Genomic DNA, 25,246 nt, shown 5'->3' with positions numbered 1-25,246 from the left:
AGGCAAAACCGGAGTCCTGCCATGCCATAAGCCGTAGCTAAATTCGTTCTGAGAATTAATAAGTCCTAATTACTTCTAGAAATGTTTGCATCCTACGGCTTTTTTAATACACCGATGTAAAATGACATATCTATAAAAAAAAACAAAATATGACTTTTTGTTACTGTACATTTTATCTACAAAACCTTATTACTTCATAGTTTCACGAATATCATTTGGTTTGAGTATTTCGCTACAAATTAGTTACAGTGACAATGGAACGAGTTATGACCGAATTGGCGCAGTGGTTTGTAGATTTAATTGCTGGTCAGAGCAAATATTTGTATGGTCAGTGTAGCGATACCTAGGTGTCGGCGTGTTTAATTATAAAACGTAGTTATGAACAGAGTTATGTAATTCTTGCTGCAGTTGAATATAAGCGCTAATTATTAACACTCTTAAAACTATTTTAATATTATTTTTAACTTAGCGGTATATCTGAGGTTTAAAGAATGCAAAATATAAGGAAACTTAAAAGGGTTCATAAATTTCGAGTTATATTTTAAACTTCATTCATATTCAATACTAAATTATACCATTTATTATTGTTAATTAATCTCCAGTTTTGTCCACAAATTGAAAGAAAAATAAATGATTATTCCCAGCTTTTCTCTATTTATCGCAAGTGAAATTGAATAGTTAATTATTATGTTTGCAGCATATGTATTTTCCGCTGATAGTTTCTTATTAGGTATTAACTATCAATAATGGCTAAGTTTGTTAATAATTAAGTAATAATAACTTAATTAATTTAAGTTGATTTGCTGCGCCCTAACAGGGTAATGTATACCTAGGATAAGGATGCATTTCTGTAACTGTATACATTTTTGCAATAAATAAATAAATAATTATCTTAATTGGCAGCAATTTAAAGTGTTTTTAATATAAATTTATTATTATCTGAATAAAAGTGAAGTAAAATATTTACGTTTGGTGTTTATGTTGAATCAATTGAGAGACCATGCAATAATATTTATCTTAACAACTTCAAAATACGAATTTACAAAAACTATATGCATCTTCATTTTTATTTTTATAAGCTCAAAAAACAAATAAAAATTATTAGAACTGACAAGGTTGAAGAATTCAAAGAACCAATTTATTTTGATTTCTACGAAACTACCATCTCAAAATAATAGATAAAAGTGATGATTTCTGAAATTTAATCTGGTGAATGTTTTAGAGATAAAACTATATGAAACGAGTTCTATTGAAAATTTAGAATTATTTAAATAAGATACGCTTGAATATCAAAACACTGCACAGTTACTATTTCTTAAAACAGGACTTTGACAATCTTTCCATCGGGATTGACCAATAAAATTTAACCCGGTTTCAGTACATAAAAGGATACATGGGTGGGTTTTAGTCAGTAAAAGTCAGACACTCCCTTTCGGTCAAACCCAAGCATGAAGAGTCGTTTGGCCCGATATGAAAGCAATACGATACGTGTATTTCTCCAACTCACTTTCACAATAACAATATTTCGTCTTTATGAGCTCGTTCAGTCACTGGTAGGTCTATCAGTCGTTAATATGAAACTTACCTTCGTTCAAGCGAGATATCTGTATAGCCAGTGTATTGCACTATCGCGCTTTTACAACAGTAACACAGCATCAGTCTTAACTTAAGAACATGAAGTCGTTGATTTTGGAGAAAAGTTTTTCAAATCAAACTTTACCTTCGACTATCTCGTTAGAGTTTTAAAACCCAACATGTGGGGTATATACCGATAGGAATATAAATGGTATCGAATCGGGAACACTTCCAAGCCATTAGGCGGAAACATCGCTTAACCCTTTCGTAGATAACCGTCCTTTGCTGATGTTGATTGAATTTCTTAGTGGAAACAGTTTTTAGGTCTTCGAAGATAATATATTATGTGTTTGTTTACAAACTGAATTGGTGTAAAAAAAACAAATCGTTTTCTGTATTTTAATGTTTGTGTACACAAGCTTACACAGTTTTAAGAACATATGAATTCCAATAAGGAAGCAATATTGTTGTCAAATTAACAGGTAAAGAGAATAATAAAAAAAAAACCAAAAATTTTGCAACAATTTTTTTTCCTTTATAATCATAGAGTGGAGAGAGTCCAAATATTGAATGAAATGTCATTTCAAAACCTTACTCTTTTGAAATGGAAACTATTCTCACTATTAAACAAAACTAAAACATTTCGAGCACGTCTTCACTTGTTTAACAGTTCATTGCTGCTCTGTCAAAGGGGAAATTAAAATCTGGCGAGTTAATTAAGCAATGTACGTTGTCCAACGGTCAGTAATCCAATATCCAATATGTACTGGATTCGAATTATTTACGTTCACACACAAACTTGATTCCAGTTGATTATTTAAAGCCAGGCTTTAGTTGCAGACACGCTTGCACCTCATGTGCTGTTGTACCCTAAACGAAATTTTCTGACTAAGGCAAGATTTAATAACAACAAAAAAAGATCTAGTCTTGCGTAAGATCAAATACCATTTCGCTGGGCTTGAGGCTTGTTAAACGTGAATAGAATGTTCTGTTAACAGACTATCAAATGAATTACGAAAGTAACTATGGCATAATGTGCATTACGAATGTCAATATTAAGTAGGTTTATGAATTTTGCAATTTATTTTTGCCATAAATGGCCAATGTCTCAACAGTGCTCTTTGGACTTTCCTTAGCGGATTGGAGAGTTGTATATGTTTCTGGTTATCTGTACGTTTTTCTTGTATTACTTTTTAAGACTTCAAAATTTGTAGCAGCGTGTCACCGCCACGCCTTACTAAAATTTTTAGTACTAAAAACCGAGTGAGTAAGCTTCAGTTTAACTTATCAAAGAGACATTGATGAAAATGAATGGAATTTATTACAAAGTTACCGAACATTTCGGGAGTACTAAAAACCAGGCAAGCATTAAGTCAATTTGAAAGTATCTAAAAGTCGAATATCAGGTTCATTTCATTTCCTAAGAATCATTTTATGTCTACTGAACTGAGTTTTTCGAACAAACTTCGCATGTGTTGAGTAAGCTTTGCCCCTTTTTTCTCAAGTTTGCTTTCAGCTCACAAATAGCCTCCAGTGGAAATTCATCAAGATTTTTGGTTAAAAAATCAGGCTGTGGACGAAAATTCTTTACTGACACGGTTTGGAAATATTTCCTGGAAAATCCTTGCAGGTGCGGTAAATTAATTTTGAGAAGCGAGCAAAATAACGTTCGGTACATGAAAGAGCAGTTTACTTTGATTGATCTATCATCAGTGCGATCTCGACTCAAAATACAAAAATTAAAACAAGATTGGCTTCTTACCTTCTTTCGTTTATGTATATGTCTGCAACGAATTATGATACATACATTATTAATGTCATTCTAATTGCTAAGTTTTAATATAAATAACTCAATATATTCAAAATCAATCCAAAACGTAATTAATCTAGAGGTAGATCAGTTGGATTAACTGACTTACTATTATCAGTATTATCCTTTCTGATAGGCTTAGTTGCACGTTCAATATAATGGATATCATTATCAAGTCTGTAAATCCACTTACCCTTAGAACGTAGAGAGGTCTCACGTAAACTTCGAAGTCATTCATTTCTAGTTAATCTTGACAACGCTCAGAGGCATCAAGTCTAGACTTAGATATATTTTAAAGTGGCTCTTTATTGGCTGACTCTAAGGGATGGCCGAGCAACTAATTGAAACCGCGCTGAGCACCTTTCCGCTTCGGTGAACGTGTTACTGGGTTGTCCTGTGCCGTAAGTCACAAGCGATTTGGTGACTAAACATCTTTTGCGGATATTTTTATTTCAAAATCTAACTACGGATGAACTTTGACTTAGGATACATTGAAATAATATTATTTTTCTTTATAAAGAAGATCATAAGACTTAGTGCTTGTAATCTGTTTCATTTTTTAGTACCAGTTCAAACGTCGAAAAAATGAAGAAGATTTAAGTAAACTTATAAGAGTGCATAAAAGAAGCAAACTTTCCAGCAACATCCCAAATCTTAGTAAAAACATTGAGCTGATGTTAATTCCATGAAATTTTTACGACTTATTTGATGAGCTTAGACGGTAAAATTATAAAAGTGGACGTCGTCCGCTTCTCATTAGCCGTATTGAACTAACTTTATGTAACAAAAGCTGTATGTTCAATCTAAAGTTCTCCCAGCAACCATACAATTATGCAGTTTCCTGTGCTTCACCGGTAATACCTCTTTTCCTGATATTCCCTGGTATAGTGGATATTAATTTCTGCGGTATTTTATTTTTTGTTTTAGTTTCATACTGGTAGCTCATGATCATGGTTTTGGGAGTTGGATGCCTTGACCTTTTTCATTGGAGCCAAAAATACGTAGATATTGGGTTAAGTTTTTTTTGGCTTTACGTTATGACTTTGGTTTTATGACCCATTCATCCCATTTATCTAATCTTATAATATTATACGTTTTTATAATAACTATCGTGAGACTGATTCATTATTAAATGATGTAACGGTTTACTCACGCGTATTTATCGGGGTAGCCCGACTAGTTTCGGACCCAACCGGAGTCCTTAATCATGAGCAGACGCGGCGGGATCGCGAGTCGAACTGACGTCAGCGGCCGCGCATCTCGCTGCGTAGCGCCGCGCCCGCGCCGTGAGCGGCGGTGGGGCCGGCGACGCCGGTGGCGCGGGTGGGGGGTCTGCTGTCGTCATTGGCATCGTCCGTGCTCCCGTACTGGCTGAGTCAGTGCATACTATGCTGACCGCGTCGCTCTCCAGGCTTGGCTTCATATGACATAACGCAGCATTCAGTGCTGGTTTCCACGCTGCCGGCAGTGTCCATCCACGGTCTCTGTTGAAATTCGGGTGACGGCTGATTTCTATAGCCTCCCGTACTTTTCGCGGCACGAAGTATTTCTCCTTCGCTAGTACGGAGGCTTTGTCAAAACGTATGAAGTGTGCCGTCCCCGCATTACACACATGTTCTGCCACTGCCGACTTGTCGGTGTCCATGTTCTTCATGCTGCGTATGTGTTCGCCCAGTCTGGTTGCTACATTACGCCGGGTTTCCCCAATGTAGCTCAGGCCGCAATCGCACGGTATTTTGTATACTCCCGGGAAGTCTAAAGGATCCTTGTCCTTGGGAGAGCGGATCATCTGTCGCAGTTGTCCGGGCGGCCGATAGATCGTCTTGATGCTATATCTCCGGCGTAACAAGCGACCTATCTTGTCTGTGACACCCTGCACGTACGGTAAGTACGCAGGAGTCCGCTCAGCCTCCGCCGGACGCTTACGAGCTTCACCCGCAGATCCCAGGAGACGTCTACACTTGCGCCACTGATATCCGTTGCGCTCTAATACGTCACGTACATGCCTCAGTTCCGCATTGACGTAATCATGGTCGCATAGAGCGAGTGCTCGGTTCAGCAGCGTACGAGGCACCGAAGATAGGTGTGAGGGGTGGTGATGAGAGTCGGCCCGTAGGTACCGGTCTGTGTGCGTTGGCTTCCGGTATACGGTATGAGTCACCCGTCCGTTCGGCTCTCGAATGACCAGTACGTCCAGGAACGGTAACTTTCCTTCTTTTTCCTCCTCTATGGTGACCTCTATCTTCGCGTGCACCCGATTTAGGTGTGACGTCAGGTCCTTCAATGAGTCCCGGGCGACGACAGCAAAAATATCGTCTACATATCGCCACCAGTATCGCGGTTTCACGTTTGCAGACTCTAGTGCACTCTAGCACAACTACGTCCACTCAATCCGACACCACCCAAAATTTATGGTTTGCCAAAAATACATAAATCAAATTGGCCCCTACGACCTATAGTTAGCCAGATAGACGCACCGACCTACAAACTGTCGCGTCACCTGGCTACACTATTACAGCCACACACCGGCAAAACGAGTAGCTACGTGAGAGACTCCCGTCATTTTGTTGAGTTGCTAGAGGGTATACAGCTGCAGGACACAGATATAATGGTTAGTTTTGACATTACGTCGCTGTTTACCAACGTACCAGTAGATGAGGTCATACAAATAATCACAACCCTTTTAGGCGGAACTACACTACCTACTGGCTACGTTGAGAGTATCACGTATTGTCTCAAAAGTGGATATTTCCTGTGGCGAGGGGACTTTTACCTCCAAATTGACGGAGTGGCTATGGGCTCACCACTGGCGCCCGTTGTGGCTAACATTTTTATGGAGTGGTTCGAGGAAAAAGCACTAGAGTCTGCAAACGTGAAACCGCGATACTGGTGGCGATATGTAGACGATATTTTTGCTGTCGTCGCCCGGGACTCATTGAAGGACCTGACGTCACACCTAAATCGGGTGCACGCGAAGATAGAGGTCACCATAGAGGAGGAAAAAGAAGGAAAGTTACCGTTCCTGGACGTACTGGTCATTCGAGAGCCGAACGGACGGGTGACTCATACCGTATACCGGAAGCCAACGCACACAGACCGGTACCTACGGGCCGACTCTCATCACCACCCCTCACACCTATCTTCGGTGCCTCGTACGCTGCTGAACCGAGCACTCGCTCTATGCGACCATGATTACGTCAATGCGGAACTGAGGCATGTACGTGACGTATTAGAGCGCAACGGATATCAGTGGCGCAAGTGTAGACGTCTCCTGGGATCTGCGGGTGAAGCTCGTAAGCGTCCGGCGGAGGCTGAGCGGACTCCTGCGTACTTACCGTACGTGCAGGGTGTCACAGACAAGATAGGTCGCTTGTTACGCCGGAGATATAGCATCAAGACGATCTATCGGCCGCCCGGACAACTGCGACAGATGATCCGCTCTCCCAAGGACAAGGATCCTTTAGACTTCCCGGGAGTATACAAAATACCGTGCGATTGCGGCCTGAGCTACATTGGGGAAACCCGGCGTAATGTAGCAACCAGACTGGGCGAACACATACGCAGCATGAAGAACATGGACACCGACAAGTCGGCAGTGGCAGAACATGTGTGTAATGCGGGGACGGCACACTTCATACGTTTTGACAAAGCCTCCGTACTAGCGAAGGAGAAATACTTCGTGCCGCGAAAAGTACGGGAGGCTATAGAAATCAGCCGTCACCCGAATTTCAACAGAGACCGTGGATGGACACTGCCGGCAGCGTGGAAACCAGCACTGAATGCTGCGTTATGTCATATGAAGCCAAGCCTGGAGAGCGACGCGGTCAGCATAGTATGCACTGACTCAGCCAGTACGGGAGCACGGACGATGCCAATGACGACAGCAGACCCCCCACCCGCGCCACCGGCGTCGCCGGCCCCACCGCCGCTCACGGCGCGGGCGCGGCGCTACGCAGCGAGATGCGCGGCCGCTGACGTCAGTTCGACTCGCGATCCCGCCGCGTCTGCTCATGATTAAGGACTCCGGTTGGGTCCGAAACTAGTCGGGCTACCCCGATAAATACGCGTGAGTAAACCGTTACATCATTTAATAATATTATACGTGTTCTGAAACCTAATAAAAAATGATTATTTTCTAATGTATTCGATCAGACCATAAATTATGTGTGGGTCTGGCTGAGGCGGCCTCAGCGTACTTAAAAATAGCTGATTGACCTATCGAATGACTTTCAGCAACTAAGGTCGATGGTTCGATTTAAGATCAGGTTGAATAGAGGTGAGATCTGAAATGCAAGTATAAATGCAATGCCAGATAAACTACTAGCGAAAACATAAGGATTAGCTGGTAAAACAGACTTTGGGAGTAGGATGAATGGTCTGAGAATTTTCTTCTCAATTCAATTGAAAAGAACTTTTGAGTGAATATCACGATTATAAATTTATAAACTGTGGCCCGCAGGCTCGCCCTTTACAAATTGAAAATGATCCCACGAGAAATAAAATCGGAAACTTTCCTATGTATTAATCTTGGTTATAAACTATCTGTATGCCAAGTTTCGTTTAAATCCCTTCAGTGGTTTTTGCGTGAAAGAGGAACAATCATACATACAAACTTTTGCGTTTAAAATATTAGTATGATAATGGATGAATCTTTCCCGAGTCATTTTAAGAAACAATATTATAAGGCTTATTATTTTATGTCTGTGTTTTCTTATAACATAGACGGCAGTGCAGTACCCACGCGAGTTTTATTGCTAATTCCCAAAACCCAATAAACGTTCTACTTCACTCTCGCTGCAATCTCACGCCTTCTAATAAATTTTATACTCTTACTTATTTACTGCGCCTGAACTCCTGCTACTAACTGCTCAAGCTTTAAACGCTTTTTGTTAATTAGATTTTGTTTTTTTTATCCTTTCTGTTTGTTTGTCTGCTTTTTGTTGAGGTATTCATTTATTTATAGGCACAATGCTTGTAAATATAATATTATTTTAAATATGTATGTGCGTTCGTATCATATTTCTAGAAAAGTTTATGATAATTACTCAGAAAATAAATCATCTTGGATATTTGATATTGAAATGGTCAGACCATTTAATAGAACAAAATGTAAGTTATTCGACACATAACACTACAATAGAAAAACAATTGACACACAAATGTTTTCAAAAAAACGACAAACTATCTTTCTATTCAGACATTTGCAGCAAGACCAGCTGATGCGTTTTTCTTCCATTTGACCCAATTTCAGCGTGGCCAGAATTAGGTCAGACAATGTTTGTGATGGGCCAACAATCTATCATTGTATCAACCCTATTTTTGCACGCGAGATATTTTTAGAACGTGCCCTATCGTTTCGGGACTGATTTGCAGCTGCTATTGCCAGATTTGTAATACTATGACTGGCAAATAAAAAAGGGTAAGTACATTGTATCGTTTCTGAAAATGTCGATACGATTTTGGGTACATTGTGCTTAAATTATTAGGGGTTGTTATTGTTGAAAAATGCCCAAGGTTGAGTAAAATACGTTGTGACAATAAATAAATTATAAATAAAATAAATAGAATTGTCAAAAAAAATATTTCCTCTCTTAAAGCTGAACTTTATAAACTGCATCCACTTACAGATGAGGAAGATGACACTCCGATATTACATCAGAGCAAGCAAATCCGAACCAGGCCTGTCCGATAATCGATAAATTAATCGAGTGTTCACGCGACTCGATAAAAATAGATAGGCAGGGGACGTGGAACGAGTGGCAGCATTTGCTAACTGGATACCGGACTATTTGTGTCATGGACTTTTTTGTTTGTGTAACTTTTTGCTTGAAATGAGAGAATCGGATGGTGGTAATCTGAGGTTTCTGTATCATTTCAAGTTTTGCACAGATATTTTAACAAAAGTTTAAAGTAGGTAGAATGAAATCATGCTACTGGTACTCTGTGCCCATATAGGGTAGTAAAATTAATTACTACGCTGACTTACTGGAGCTGGTTTGATCAAATGCTGGTTTAATCTCACACCGTTTAAGAATAAGAGACACTATTGCTTACCTGGCTTTGAACCTGCAACTATATAAATACGAATCCCATAATTTTACTGCTAATCGACCACGGCTCTTTTCCTTCCTTTAATCCATTTTAATCATAACTCATAATTATCCCTACAATTCTTTTACTTCACATGCAACGTTAAATCGAGCATTCATTTCAGTTTGCAAGCAGCAAACTTATTGTCGGTAACAATACAGTGCATAACACGACAGACGTCAAGGGCTGATGTATGCGGCCAGGATTAGCATAATAACATAAATATGATTAAACACGTAACATACACGAGTCTGTAATTAATGTTGAGACTAAAAAGTACTGTTGCGTTCTGTGTCTGATGTAATTTGATATTACCACATATATTATTACTAGCAGTTGCCCGGGACTTCGTTCGCGTGGTTAGAAGATATAAATTAAGAATTTTTGAACGGAAGCCCTCGAAAATGAATAATTTCCCGGTTTTTTTTTCATATTTTCCATTGTATCTTCGCTCCTATTAGTCGCAGCGTGATGGTATATAGCCTAAAACCTTCCTCGATGAATGGTCTATTCAACACAGAAAGAATTTCTCAATTTGAAATAGTAGTTCCTGAGATTAGCGCGTTCAAACAAACAAACAAAGAAACACTTCAGCTTTATGGATTAGTTAAATGTATTATCGTAAATCGTAAAATTACGTGCTTAAAATTTAGCAAGATTCAATCTTTGACTGCATGGATAGCCGAGTAGTCACTAGCCAAATCCACTGTTCTTGACGTGCCTCGGGTTCGATCCGTGCTGCTAATTTGAATGTTAGTAAAATTAGCACACATTGATTTTATTCCTATGTGAAGACGTCGATAAAATAAATGTCTTCTATGATCTTTCCAGATTTTGCAAGATTTTTTTTTATTAAATGAAACTGGCGATTCTTTTGAAATGCGACCATCAAGACACGGAACAGTATCATGAATTTGCTCACTCTCATGTTTAAAGCTCTCCGTGGGAAAGACACAGCATAATAAACTTCCCAGTAATCTATTATACTGTTCCTTTAATTTTTATTACAGATGCTGCGACGCTGCGATGATAACGAGGTATATCCATTACGGCCACTCGACTGTTTCTATTATAGTCGGGTTTAATAGAAACACTCGTCACAAAACTTATGACGTCATCAGGTCCAGTCTCACCAATCAAAACGAAGTCGGGCATACCTTGGATAGCAGTCCAAAAATGGGTTGAATTCGATTACAAGGCCTTTGAGAGGCCGAATTTGAGTTGCAGCCCAAATTTCAGGTATTGCAATATTCAGAGCGCGAATTTCAACGAACTGAAGCGATAACCCGGTCTATTCAAAGTTGCCACCAATCATAACGAGTCGATATGATCAGTTACACAGTAGACACAGCGTGAATATTAAGTGACCTGAATTAAATCGCCTCGTTACTTCAAAGTGAGGTCTTTGATTCGATCCCTAGGCCGGACTGATACAAGCGAGCAGGTATTTTGTTTTTATTTTTAGAACAACTCTAATGTGAGCCACTCTATCGCTATATCGTAGATGAAAAATGTTTTTGATCTTTATGTCGTTAAGAATAGGTCTTCTTCTTGTATGGATAATTCGACCAGTTGGAAACTTGGCCAAATAATGACACGACACAATTGTTGTAGTTACACCGATGTAGGCAAGGTGTTCTCCGAGCATCCCATCTGCATTAACAAACAATGACGATCGTTTATCACGAAGACAAGACGCAACTGCACCTGTCCATAAATTAAAGCAAGATTACAAGCAATTAAACTAAATTCGTCCGTCTGTCCTGTCGAAATTCGATTTGTATGCTAAGCTTTGATTGGCGTATGTAAATGGGGCGTCAGTTCAAAACCGTTCATGTGGACGGTTTTGCAAACTCGCATTGTTTAGATCCCGAATTTCGGGGTATTTGGAAGCTTAAACCTCATTTTTGTTTACGAGTACTTGCGGATAATGAAGAGAATAATAATCTGGGAACGTTGTGTGTATTCAGAAGTCATTATCTTGTTTATGCACGTTTCGGTAGAACTTAACTTGTGACGAAAATTGTTCTGTGATAAGCCTAAAGCGAGGGTTATGTAGAAATCAATTACATTATTAAAGGTACGGTTTTAACAACTTGGAGCAGTAAAAAAAACGAAACACATGTCAAGAACAGAAAAAAAGCGAAAAATCACAACATATTTCAGTATTTCCCGTATATCCTATCTAATAAAAATCTATAGACCTAAGATGTTATAAAAATAAAGCCACACGAGATCGGAATCCCCGTGAAAGCTTTTATTTAAGTCAGGTTGGTATTGTAGGCACGCAAGAGCTGAGCCAGCAAAGTGAGCGTGCCACTGAATCGCCCAGCAAGCGGCACTACAATTTATTCACGTACTTCTGTATTAAAAGAAATATTAGATTCTGTTCCACATCAGGATTTAATTTAGTATACTGCAGTTGCAATGCAAATAGCCAGCATGATATTTCCTTTGGAAAAAATATGTCTGTCAGACTTTGACGTAATCAGGTGTCGTCAGTAAGGAAGCCTTCCATTTCAGTCCATTAATTCAATGTATCGAATGCCTACCAATAAACAACATTAACTTCCTTGATAGAATATAAAAGAGCTACAAAAGCAATACCCTCACCCCAATGAGACTTTAAACCATCCGTGATACGCCGCAAACATCCTCATCTGTGACACAACATACCTACACATTTTCCACACGTCGGATGCTTCCCAAATAGGTTTACTACTAATGAAACGACCCCAGTTTATTTATGTTCGAACAAAGCCAATTTCGTCATCAACTAAAAGCATCGATACTACTTGTGTATGGGCAATAAAAGAAAATTACACAACACATACATTTCGTGACTACGGACAGTTTGCCGTGCACACGAAAAAAAAGAAATGCTTACAACGATAAAAGATTCAGACGTTCGTGTTTTTGTTATTAAAGACGTATCTTTATGCACGTGTGACGTCACGCCACGCTCGAAGCAGATAATCAAGCAGTAAAGGCGATGACCTCGATACTTGCTTGTTTACGGCTGTTTGGGAGAACTTTTATTTCTATACCTTGAGAGAGTCCACCGTGTTATTGCGTTTTGGGTCTAGTAATTGTTTAGATGTGGCTAATTACCAAAGCTTATCAAGATACTTGTCCCATAATACTCAATTTGCATAATGAATAAACTTAAAGTAAAATGCTTATTTACTAGTTTATGTTTATTATAAATGGCCTTTGCACACGATTTATGTGGTGGTGTCTGTGATACAACGCCAATGTATATTATATATTCCCAATAAATAAGTTTGAGTTTAAATTAATAATTTTTAGGGTTCCGTACGTCTGAATACAAAAACGGAACCCTTAAAGGATCACTCGTGTGTCTGTCCGTCTGTCGCTTACAGTCAATTATCTCCGAATCTGTTAGACCGATTAAGTTGAAATTTGGTACACATATCAATTCCTGTGACCCAAACACAGAAGTGTGACGTGAGCAGATGAAATCTGTATATGGGGGGTCATTTTTGGGTGGGAAGGGGAAAATTAAAAAAAAAAACTGAAAACTGCATCGTGTTGCATATCAAATGAAAGGTCTTGTTGAGAAGATCTTAATTTTAAAATAAATAGTTTCCAAGTTATTCAAGAAAATAGACGAAAATTGACCATTCCCCCCCCCCTTATCTCCGAAACTAATGAACCTAAAATTTTGAAAAAAATACAGAAATTAGTTTTCTCCTTATAGATTACAAGAAAACCTATAAGAAGTCCATGATATTAAAATAACATGTAAATCACTGAATATTGTGCGTATCAACTTACATTTGCAGGTGGAATGTGTGGGAAAACATATTTTTTAACACCAAAAACATGATAGGTAACATCGTACGGAACCCTTTTCACGCGAGTTCAACTCGCACTTGTTTGGTGTCATGTAGTATTTAGCTTTAAATCAGGTACGTTGTTTATCATCGTCCTTTTTTCCTTCATAATTAAAAAAAAAACATTGAATGACGTGTAAACTTACACTTGAATCATTTCAATGGAACTAGCACGCAGTTCAGGTATCCCCTTACTCATTTTCACGCCGACCCCTGAACCTACATCTGTAACTATTGCTTAATGATAACCCAATAAAAGGCAATCTCATAAAAGTCAATGAGGTCCAATAATGTTCTCCGCAGTTTTTTTATGATAATTCTTATAATATTTCCTCGGTAAAGCAATTGAATAAAATAAGCCAGTTATGTATTTTCTATTAGCTTTCGTTCGAAAGATATCTAAAGTATTCTTCTTGATAATTTTGTGAAAATAAAATCGTAAGAAGATTACAAGGAATGTTCTCACAAAAATAATGTTCCATACTTGTGGTTTATAAATTTTAATTACTTATTTTTATAATTCATATACTATTTTTTATATTCTTATCATCGAAACTGATACAAAAAATAATTATTACTAAGAAATGTGTTTTCAATAATATTCAAGTTAATAACTAAATGTTTCACACATAAGTCCCTGTCTAGACTTAAAACAAACATTTGTTATTGTTGTAAAGGACGAATATATCAGAAATTAATTTGTGGCGCCTGGTGCAGGTTATTTAGAACAGTACTTGAACATTTGCAATTAAATAAAACTTATAATACTAGAACAAGATGAAGACACATCTAAAAGTCGAACAACAGAAAAAGGTCAATCACAAAACACCCTTTGTTTGAAACAATTAAAAGGAACCAAGATTTGTGATGTGAAAAGATATTGCAGCTACAACAGCGTCGCTGGCCACGCCTCCTAGCGCCACAAAAGAAACAGTCTCCAAGCGCTCACAATATTCTCACTTAATGTCGACACAAAGAGAACTTTTAATGTTATACACTTTTTTGCTTGCAACATCGCGAACTTTTCGACCAATTAGACTTGATATTCAAATACACCAGAGTTTTCCATTAAGAGAGGACTTCGAGTAGCTTCCGTCTCCTTTTGTCGGAACTCGAAAATACTTTTTATTTTTGGAACGAGTCTTAAAGTCAACGTACTGTATTTGCTTAACCATTAAAGGGGTGAAGTCGAAAGCTTTTCGCTCCGAATATTTGCATGTTTTCTACGGATCCGTTGTGCTGATAAAGAAACATCTCGCGAGGGTGTTAGGCTGAATAAATGATGCCCACATCGCCTCCTGATGGCTCCCATTGTTTTCAAGTGAAATGTTTTGAATGTTTGCTCTGGAGGTGAAGGATTTGAAAGGATCTTTATTGTTTTCTCTGTCGTATTGTGTGAGGACGACAAGGATGGATGATTTCGTGGATATGGGATGATCCCCTCAAAGTTTGACAGGGCTATGAGATGGGGCGTGATAAAGATGTGAGGAGGGTCTTCAGGTCGACAATGCAGCGCATTCCTGGGCGCTGCAGGTGCGGCTTTTATTACGGATCTCGGTATGAATGATGAGGCGGCAGTATTACACTTTTTTGGCTCCTATGAAAAGTCAATCACTTTGCGGGTCGTTTTAAAAATATTTCATGTCTGTACACAGGGGTAAACTAAAATATAACAAAAAAAAAACATCTTCCATCGCTTTGATGTGAACACTGCCCTGTTCTAGAAATTTTTTGAATATAACACACAACACCAATTATTACGCACCAGTGCATAGTAAAAATACCCCAACAAGCTTATTGGCAAATTACAAGACAATGTCAGCACAACTAGAGTAGTTGACCCGGTTAACCAAATGTTAAAACGTCACGCGTATAAGCGAACGCTGGAAATTAAAAAAAGCCTCCATCCGTGCCAAAAGCCGGTCGAGCAAAGTTAATATCCGGGTGAGGACACGACACAGTTTGGCTTCGCACTAGTATCTTGCGTATTCCGCGATTGTAATTTTAATATTAGAAATATACAGCCGTTATAAACTAATACAATTTTTCTTTACCAATTTTGTTTTGCTGTCTTATCTTGGTATTTCAATTAAAAGTAGTTGTCATGTCGTGTTAAGGAGTCATCAACTCTCCCCCTATTTTCTATTATACTTAACATATATATTAAAGTCGTCCATATAAAAGACAATTACGTTTCCCTTAATTCCCTTTGTCCTTACCTTAGGCTCAAGGGTCCATAAAGTCTTGGGGCGAACTATCTGGCGGTCATTATCGGAATTAATGCAACTTTACGAGCCCTAACGCTTTAAACAAATGTTTAATCGTTACACTAATGATGTAATTTTCTGTTGGAGCCTCTATGGGTGCGGCTTGAGTGATGGGGAAAATTTCATTTTGAGGTTGTTTCGAGTTTGAGGTATATTCTGAAAGGATATAGCAATAATGAAGCTATTGATGTTTTATAGGACTTAATATCGTGCTGGATTGAAAACGTTAGAGGTACCTAGATATCAATTGTTAATTTAGAAGATAGTGAATCAGCACCAGATTTTTCAGAATAATTATTGAAAAAATAGCCTGTAGGTACCTGCAGCGGGCTACATAAAATGGTAAACAAGAGAATAGAAAAAGTTTTATGCTGAGAGATTGAGATGGTGTTACCGTGTTATGTGTCATCCAAACTCCTGAAACGAACTCCTGTTAAGAAATTTAATCCTTGTGTAGTAGGGGTTTTTATAAATATTCAGATCACTTGCGCGAAGACACCCACACTCAAGACAAGCATTCGTGAATCAGACAAATACTAGTCCTGCGCAGGGATTGAATCTACGACACAACGTGTGCAGTGCCTTTGGAGTGGTTAACGATACCACTCGCTTATCCAAGCAGTCAATTGTGCCCGTGTGGTAAAACACAGATAACTTTCTTTCTCTTCTCTTAATTTTTGAACTAAATAAATATTAATGTCACATTTTTTTAGTTTGTTTAATGGCATGGCAATGGCATTAAGAATATTTGATTTAAAAATAAATAACATAAAAATTTGAAACCACTTCTATACCATACCGGTTCTCTGACAAGTTCACAACACCATTACTGTACTAGTCAAATCAAATCTACGACCAGCCTTAATATTTTCCTCGCCGCAGAATATTCCCTTGTTATATTAAAACCTTTGTTGTAAAGAGGATTTCGCTTGAAGTAGTTTCAAGTGTCGGCAAACCAACGTGCACGTTTAAGCCGTAATACTGAAAAAATAAACGAACATTTTGCTAAGATTTTTTGTTCCGTAGCTGACTGGTCTCGCAGTTAATCCTTCTCGTCAAGACACTTACGTTGTTTAACGGTTTAGGTTCGTAGGTTTTATGTAATCGTTGTATTGGTAGCGATAATGACCGATAACAATAAAATTGACAATGTATATTTCTGCAATATAATATGAGTTGTGTCGTACGAATTGGTAATATAGGTACTATAATACCGGCCAGTACATGATCCAGTAATTAAATGGCCTTTACTAAAATATATATTATAGAGAAGGAACTTTGCGTTTGCGAACGTTTTGCGTCATATAGATTCCAATATTTTGAAATAACGAATCTTAATTTTATGTTATTTTACCTTTATTCAGTGTTTTCTTCTAAAGAGTTGTTTGAGTAACTCAGAAATAAAACAAAAGAAATATTTTCGATTTTATTTTATTAAAATTTTTAGTCTGTATCCCGGTGAGTACTTTATAAGGAAGTCTTTGTACAGACTTTATTGATATCTATAAATACAGTTACGTCTTCCAACAAAATTGTGTGAGTATGTATTGAAGGACAAATAAATAATTACAAAGAACTTATTTACAGTAAAATGTTGACTTCGTTGTCAAACAGTTGAACACCGACTGCACTCATAATCATTTTGTCACTAACATACAACATTATGAGTCTAGCCATAATATAATTTGCTAAATAAATTACGTTATTGAAAACATTAAAATTAATGGGATCAGTCGTGGTTCGAAATCCAAATAAAATAGGATGTTTTACAACCTGTTATACCGCTTCCTAAGTCTATTTACATATTTACAAACACTATTGGTCCATCTATGTTGAAACTAAAATGATGTCACTAAAGAAACAGGCGATTCAAAAAATGAGCCATTAACTCATTGTGTACCTTATGTATTAACATTAAAGTTCAAATTAATCTGGCACAACAAAGAATAGTGTTAACAAATATACCTTAGTCTATACAATCAATTTTACAATACGACCACCTGTTTCTTGAGCAAACCTTTTTATTCATCAAAACTAAATCGCTTACAAACTGACTTTCCGAAGAACCATTATTGCTTCTAACTCCGAATAAAACGTCTGGCGAAGATTACGTTCGTGTCTCTTTATTCTTCAAATATCTAGTTTTTATTAAATTCAATATTAAATTCAAGTTCGATCGGCTGTTAAAACTTCTAAAAATGTCACGGACGAGAACGGTCTAAATTTTATTACTTAAGACGTTCAAAGGAAAATTATATTTGAAATCAAAAGGGCTTGAACAAGGACCCTCTGTTCCCTCTTAAATTTGTCCGTTTCAACTATTAATAAAATACACTGATTCGAGTTTAAGGGCGGACGATAAAAGAGAAACAAAATTCATTTTTCAAGTTTTCAGCTTTATACAATATCTTTGTATCGGGTTTAATCATCTAAATAGACGTTATTAAGGCAAATAGCTGCACTTAAATACAATGAAACCTTATCTGGGCCTCGCGGAGAATAAGCTTATTACGCTGTCAGATATTCTAGATATAAATCGCGCGTAAAACAACGTTGAAGAAACAATTTGTTACATGGCGCTGTAACAACTAAACTAGCTTTGATTTCATAAAATTTTAACAGCCGTTCGTAAACAACGACGATTAACCTTTAATATTTTATTTAAATTTCACTATTTTTGAGATTACCATAATCGTAATTAGGATGGATATGCGGCTGAGCTGCTAAATTATGTACAAGTATATCGCTATTTACAATCATATACATCGATAAATCGTCCAATAACACACTATACACTCCAACGTCTTAGATATGATAATCACGAACGTCACTTGGTTCAATATTTCACTTTGAGTTTTGTTGAAAGTCACTGTTTCAGTTCACTTTGTCTTTCTTAGAACGAATGTCTTAAATATTAATAACCTTCAAAGTTCAAGGGGCACAGTAAAGTCTATATGTAATCTGTGACGCACTTGAGAAGGTCCGGCTCAAGTCACACGATCTCGTCATGGTGGACTACGTCGCTGCAACTGCCGGCTCGTTGCAGTCATGCACGCTGACGTCACACTCGCAACTCCTCCATCGTCACATTCGACTTCGCGTTCAGTTGCGTGTTCTTCTTTGTTAGTGTGCTCGTGTTTATCATTTGCATCTGATGTGCTGATAACAACGGCTGGTTCTCTTGCAACTGCCCGCTGGCTAAAGTATTTATATTACTTTTCCCAAGCTTGGGTGGTGGAGGTGCTCGCGGCAACGTTGCCATACCAGCAACGTTGTTACTTGGAAGATCCGCAAACTCAGGCGGTGGTAACTGATGATGGGAGTGATGATGATGACTTAAAATTGTAGCTGGGTCATTCTTCAAACTAGTTTGATAAGTTAATGCTCCTTCTAAGTCACCACAGATGTTGTTCGGCATCTGCCCGTTTTCCACTCTTTTTTTTAAGTGAGCACCATTTGTGTGCCCGTCTTGTCCATTCATTCTTGTTTTGTCACGTTGGTAGTACACTCCGGCAAATATGAGAACATTGAGAATAAGCAGAGAACATCCAATAGCGATGGTTACGCTTAAGGCCGTGGAATATGCTGCGAATCCATCTTCAGGGGTAGTGGCAGTAGTAGCATCAGTTTTATGAACTTCGGTACTGGCAGTACTCTGAGTCGGAGGATTCATACCCATAATGTTAAAGTTTAATGGTGAAGTAATATTGAGCACTCCCAGAACTGGTATCTTTGTTGCGAGTCCAGTGTCAGTAATAATGATATCTGTTGTCTTTTTGAATGGCGGGCTAAATGTTTTGAGAGTCGGCTGAAGAGCCGTTTCTTCGTGTTCTAGCTGATGATGAGAGGGAGGTACGTCCTCACCTCCTGGACGGTGAAGATCTGGTACGAGGTTCAACCAGAACGATAGTCTGTTGACGAACAGAATTATCATGAATATGAAAAAAAAAATGGTAAATTGTTTTTTTTTGCATTTATATTGGCAGAGACGACTTACCTATGAGCTCTGTAATGATTTTTTAATTTGGCTTTGGTATCAATATTCAAATATTTCTTATGCACTGCTTCGTACGCGGTCCATTCAATATTCTTCATTCTTACTCTTTCTTGTCTGCCTGCTCTTATCGGATCACTTTCTTGAGCTTCATTGGGATTTCTAAACAAACAAGTTTTTAATTTAAAATGCGTATTACAATTATGTAAAACAAAAGACATTCATTTAGGATAAGATAAAACGAGAAGATTAAAAATAAAGCCTAGATTGATACAACGAATAAGTGTCGACGCCATAATACACCAGCGCAACAATTTATAATTTAAATTCTGTCTGGGAGTTCTGTTATTTTTTTCTTATTCATTTCACTGAAAATTCTTGAATCCTGATTGAAATTTATCCAATAAATAACACTGTACCTACTAATAAAAAGGCTATTTGATAAACTCTTTCCAGCACTCACCCAGTCTTAGCAAAGTTGCCCCAGTACAGCATAACAGACTCGGACAAGGCCACTTCAGCCTTCGTGTAGTTTCTCGCAAAGTGGGCCAGTCCACCCACGAGTGGGGCTCCGAAGACATAGGGTAGCTCTTCACCGTGAATGCAACCTTGGCGCTAATGGGAAAAGAATCAATTTAGATTGAGATCTACTGCAACGAAAAACGTTTCGATTAAATTTGATGAAGAATGTCGATGTTTCGATACAGTACTTAATAATTTCGGTAATCAGACTGGTTATCTAAGATACTATATAAATATCTGTACAAATTCAAAACTACTACGTCTTTATGATTGCTAAACTGTAAATTTATTAACGATCAGTAGGCCCCATTTAATGGCTACCCTTTATTGCTTAAACTATCATAACACTGTTTCCAATATTCAAAATTGTTCCTTAAGCCGGTTTATTGCCCTTGTTAGCTCATCTATTGCTAGCGAGGTAACTCCACGCTTCCATATTATCAACAACACCATCGCAGGCGTCTAATCAAGATTGACCTCCAACTACTTCAAAATTGTAGGGTGTAAAGTGTCTACGTTAAATGGGCGGTTGGTAATTGCTCCTCAAAATGCGGGTAGTTTGTAGTTTGTGCCGGAAACCGGTTGGTGTTGGTTATGTGATGTATCGGTATTAATCAGTTGGTTAATGAGCTCTATTATTAGGGACAGTCGATGTAGTCGTGTACAGAATGCCCAAAACGTGCATCACTGTGATTATTTTTGACAATTTGGGGTATATCAACTAGCCAAATGTGATTAAAATATAAGTTACAATTTTATTTTATCAATTGGCTGTTGAATATTTCCAAAACTCTATCAATCGAACCATTACACTCTGCTCATATATCATATTATTAATATTGAGGTTTACCGCGCCAGCGATTACATAGCTTTTTGGTCTTAAAATCAATACTCTGGCACTAAAATACATATTTTATGATATAATTAAAATAAAATAGTTTATCTCTCATAAACGTACAGTGTTAAATAAATTTATTTAAATATCATTTGCCTTATATAAAAGAAAAATGTGTTGATTAATTTTCTGTATTTCACTTTCAGACGTTGAAATATTGCCTTAAACTTGCCTAATCCAGATAAGAGCAACTATAAACAATCAAGTCCCTAATCGATTCGAAACTTCAAAAACTAAACAAACTTCGATTGAAGTAATGAAATAATTTCATAAATCTAATTTGTTTCCAGTTTAGGCTCGTTAACTTGAAATGTGGGCCATTGGGGCCACGTTAATTGTTCGGTGAACTACTATGAAAGTTTCGGAGTGCCGATTGTGTTTTGAAATTCGTTTGATGACTCGTGTTTGTGGAATTCCGGGTGTTGTAAGACGTTACAAATTTCGAGTGCTTATTTTGAAATGTATTTTTAATGCTTCTTTAAATACGAGGTTGGTTTCAAAAGGTTGGTTCGTTAACCGTTGTGAAATGTTGTTTGAATCGGTTTTTGATTCACCATTTTCTGCTGGTTACTTCGTTTGAGGAGCAATTACATCAAATAATTGAATACTTTAATCATTATTCTTACTTCCTGGTTCATTTCTTTACTTAAATAATACTTCCAATACAGTAATTCTAAGAACATTAATTATGTATCACTATGTTTTCTACATTCCTGTAGAATGTCTGCTACACCAACCAGGACATTTTCAGAATTTATTCAGTGTACTGTACTAAATTGACATAAAGATCAATACAAATATTTTCCAACAAATCTTACCTGCGGATAGTCACCATATTTGGTCTGGTAGTCAAACACGTAGAGGTACGAATTTCTGCGGAGTGCTGAATGTGTGTCCGCCGTCAGTACCATTGGGGCGACAACTTGGGCATCGCTCAAGGCTTCCAGCGTCTCGTCCCTAGCAAATGTTTGAATATTAATCACCTTGAATGTTTAAAGTGATTTGACTGTACCATTGGCGCAGTGACTAAGTGCCTTCTGCGCATTTCTCGGGTTGAATATTTGTCTGTTTTGTAGATAGTGCTTCTGAATGTGGATGCTCATGCTCGTGAGATTTATACACGTAAAATGTATCTTCGTGGTCCTTGTATGTGTATTTACGAACATGTACAAGACTTTAAGCTAAAATCTTAGTTAATCATGGTGGTTCGCTCAAAATCATTTTCAAACAGGTTTAATGTTTGAACAACCATTAAATAGTTAGAAACAATATAATCAAATACCAATGAAAAATAAATAAATCAATAAACACGAAAAGTGTTGTTTTAAGTGACTATTTTTATCACTAGACTAACTCTTTTCATTTATATTTGAAACTCATACACGGCGACCCATAGGGATTTATAATTTGTAGTTATATTATAATCTATAAAATCAATTAGTGAAACCATGCGAAGGCGATTAGGGATCCTAGTTTAATTTCAATTGAGTACAAAGTTCAGGGTATCTCTTAAGATGGAAATAAATTAAAGTCCCTCTAGGTAGACACCGAACAATTTATTCTAATTAGTGTCCAATGTCTTGTTAATTATTCCCAATAGGGTTTGTGTACTGGCAAATTGAAATATTAATGAATCCTTGTCAAGTCTTAATGATGTAATTATAATTTCTCCTCTCTTCGTCTTTGGATTAATGTTTGACGGATTTTCTGAGAAGGTCAAATTCTGAAGGACACTGAAGATGTAACGATGGCATCACATTATTTAAAAGTACTCATCGATTTGAAATCCTTATCATTTAATGAAATACTGAAGTCCTACTTAAAACTTTACAGACAAATAAGAGTCGGTTGAAAGCAGTCGATACGATACTGCAATTTGCTATCAACAATTTAAACTTCAAGAATAAGATTCAAATTTCATACATATCTATTTCTAGAAATTCTTGTTTCATTGGCACGGCCGAAATGGAATCGGCGAAGCAAGCCTGAATGCATTTATATTCTATTCAAAATTATTTAGGTCTTGTCTGGCCTGCCGTCGACGCGAGTCTATTTTCTGCGATTGTATTGGACTATGTGATCGACACAAGCTATCAAACTGATTCAGACGAACAATGTCTGTCCGATCCATCAGACCCAGGATCTGAATTGACGAGCGACGGATTTTGGGTGAAGCGATATTTAAAAGATTTTTCTTTTTCATCCGTTGGTTTACATTTTCCTTCATGTGAAAATGACTGTGCAAGTGTATGAATGAACTTAACTGAACGAAATTTGTGGATGAAGATAGCTCTCGAATCAGTAGCTGCCCACTTATCGATAAAAACTATGCAGCATTATACAGACTTTTTGTAATAGCTTTTTTTTAACAAGTACACACCATACGTGAGATGTTCAAAGCTGAATTTGTGAAAACGAGTTGTTATATGTCTGTATTGTTGAAAACATTTTCTAAATACAGTCACTTAACAATTGGCAGACTTGGCTCGCATTTCTTATACTACTTCCTTGATATTATCTTTGTCTGCATTTCTAAGACAAAGACTGGCTCTCTTTAAGCTATACAAGAAAGTCCATCCAAAAACTGTAATAGGTATTTCTAACTTTAAAATTAAGCAATTTTGTATTTAACGCTATAGTTTGACTTTCTTTACATTTTTAGTGTTATTTTAATCCAAACTTATTTTTGTACAGTAATAATTATATCCTACATCCTCATTGTTTTCTTTTTGGGTTTTTCAACTGTAGCTAGCTGCTAGAAAAAAACGTGATTTGTGCTTTTGACTACCATGATGATTTTCAAATAGATACAAATCGCTAGTATATCCAACTTTTTTGCTTGGATTTGTACATCAATTATAACTAGAATTTCAGTAAAATTAAAATTGCTTGAGTCTATTCTCACAACTACACACTCTAAACTCACCTTATATTAATCGGATGTTGCACAGGCCGTTCCCAGTCAGTATACTCGTTAATAATAGTCGCGAGAATCTCCGACAAGTGATAACTATACGTGTTCCTTACAAAGGATTTCAAGATCTTGGATCTTCTGTCGGCTTCGATACCGTATTGGACGTCATCTCCGCTGAAAGCGAAATATGCTTCCGCTTTTGTTACTCCTAGCATTAAGTCGTACCTAAGAAAAGGAGCAATGGATTAGGTATTTTGTTTATGATCGAAGCATTTTAAGGTTTGTATGATGTATATTGGGTGTTTTTCTTACTTAGTAAGCTGCGCAACAGCGCTCTTCCTCATCAGCACCGCGTTGATGATGTTGATGGCGTTTTGCGCTTGTTTGCCGAGCGGCGCATGCGCGACCGTCTGACCTCCCCACTCGTACCCATTCTCTGGGTTCACTAGCAGGTCGCCGGTGTCTGTTGAACAACATCTCTAATTATTTCACATCTTCATTTCATACATATCACGTATTTACGAAAAGTCCTTTCATAACTTTGTTTTACCTTCAAACAAAAAGACAGAGAACATAATTAGAAAAAATGTAGCCTTTACACCCTCATTTTATTATATTAAGTCTAAACCCCCAGGGCAAAGAAAATCCTTGTCATACCAGACACGGCGAAAAAACTGAAATTAACAAAGCAGAATTTCAAAACAGCTAGCACAAACAGAAGCGGTCATTAATTGTCCAACATCACAAAGAACGAAGATCAACCTAAGGAAAAAATCCTTGTTCAACAAACTGAGCTAACAGAAAACGTTGACGCTCGAAGCGCGAGATGAGAAAAGTTCCCTGAGACAATTTAATAACAGCGGGTGGAAGACGCCGGAATGCCGATGCGAAAACACGAAAACTTTTGTGGATTTATGTCTAGTGTTTGGGTTACAGGCACTGCAGTTCATGAAATCCTTGTATCTTTTATGGCTTATTTGTGGAACGCAAGAAAATTTAAGCAATAAACTGTTGAGCCAAGGTTTTTGGAAGGTAAAATGAACTCAAATATTTGTACTGCTTTTAGTATCAATACATTTTTCCGCAAATAAGAATATTTCGATATTACACATACTCGTATAATAAGAAATAAACTGTCGCTGCTAAAATAATAAACTAAATATCTGAAGCATTTATTTTCCTTGAGAGTGTACTGCATAAAATCCTCGCTAAGAAAATCGCGTTGCGCATCTACGAAAGTACTTAAGTTCATCCAAATGAATTGCAGCTAATCTCGGCTTTAATTCCGCTGTTCTTAGCAGATGTTCGTTGGAACAGATTTG

General features: G+C 37.4%; 2 protein-coding genes across 2 annotated transcripts in view; one reads left to right on the top strand and one right to left on the bottom strand.

Moving 5' to 3' along the window:
- Positions 1–5,993: 5,993 nt before the first annotated feature.
- LOC113493068 lies at positions 5,994–9,077 on the top strand. Its single transcript, XM_026870866.1, has 2 exons — positions 5,994–6,678; positions 9,013–9,077. Exons 1-2 carry the CDS (start codon positions 5,994–5,996, stop codon positions 9,075–9,077), a joined length of 750 nt encoding a protein of 249 aa, XP_026726667.1.
- A 7,958-nt stretch (positions 9,078–17,035) lies between these two features.
- The window catches only part of LOC113492998 (neuroligin-4, X-linked), a 39,846-nt gene continuing 31,635 nt past the window's right edge, over positions 17,036–25,246 (bottom strand). Inside the window, exons 6-11 of the mRNA XM_026870760.1 lie at positions 24,237–24,387; positions 23,937–24,149; positions 21,829–21,967; positions 20,057–20,208; positions 19,597–19,755; positions 17,036–19,510 (exon numbers count right to left, since the gene is read on the bottom strand). Coding sequence (XP_026726561.1) covers positions 18,661–19,510; positions 19,597–19,755; positions 20,057–20,208; positions 21,829–21,967; positions 23,937–24,149; positions 24,237–24,387 — 1,664 coding nt within the window. The 3' untranslated portion in view covers positions 17,036–18,660. The remainder of the gene's footprint in view (positions 19,511–19,596; positions 19,756–20,056; positions 20,209–21,828; positions 21,968–23,936; positions 24,150–24,236; positions 24,388–25,246) is intronic.

This window comes from Trichoplusia ni, chromosome 4, assembly GCF_003590095.1.
Source record: "Trichoplusia ni isolate ovarian cell line Hi5 chromosome 4, tn1, whole genome shotgun sequence".
NCBI classification, from domain to species: domain Eukaryota; kingdom Metazoa; phylum Arthropoda; class Insecta; order Lepidoptera; family Noctuidae; genus Trichoplusia; species Trichoplusia ni.
Note: the sequence above shows the minus strand (reverse complement) of the source record. Positions and strands in the feature narration are given on the sequence as shown.

What these genes read in the sequence shown, in the direction of transcription:
- LOC113493068 (XM_026870866.1), top strand. Translation starts at nt 5,994, where the DNA reads ATGGTTAGTTTTGACATTACGTCGCTGTTTACCAACGTACCAGTAGAT. An exon ending in GGGATCTGCGGGTGAAGCTC is followed by an intron (nt 6,679 to 9,012) that starts GTAAGCGTCCGG and finishes ATCCACTTACAG; the next exon opens with ATGAGGAAGATGACACTCCG.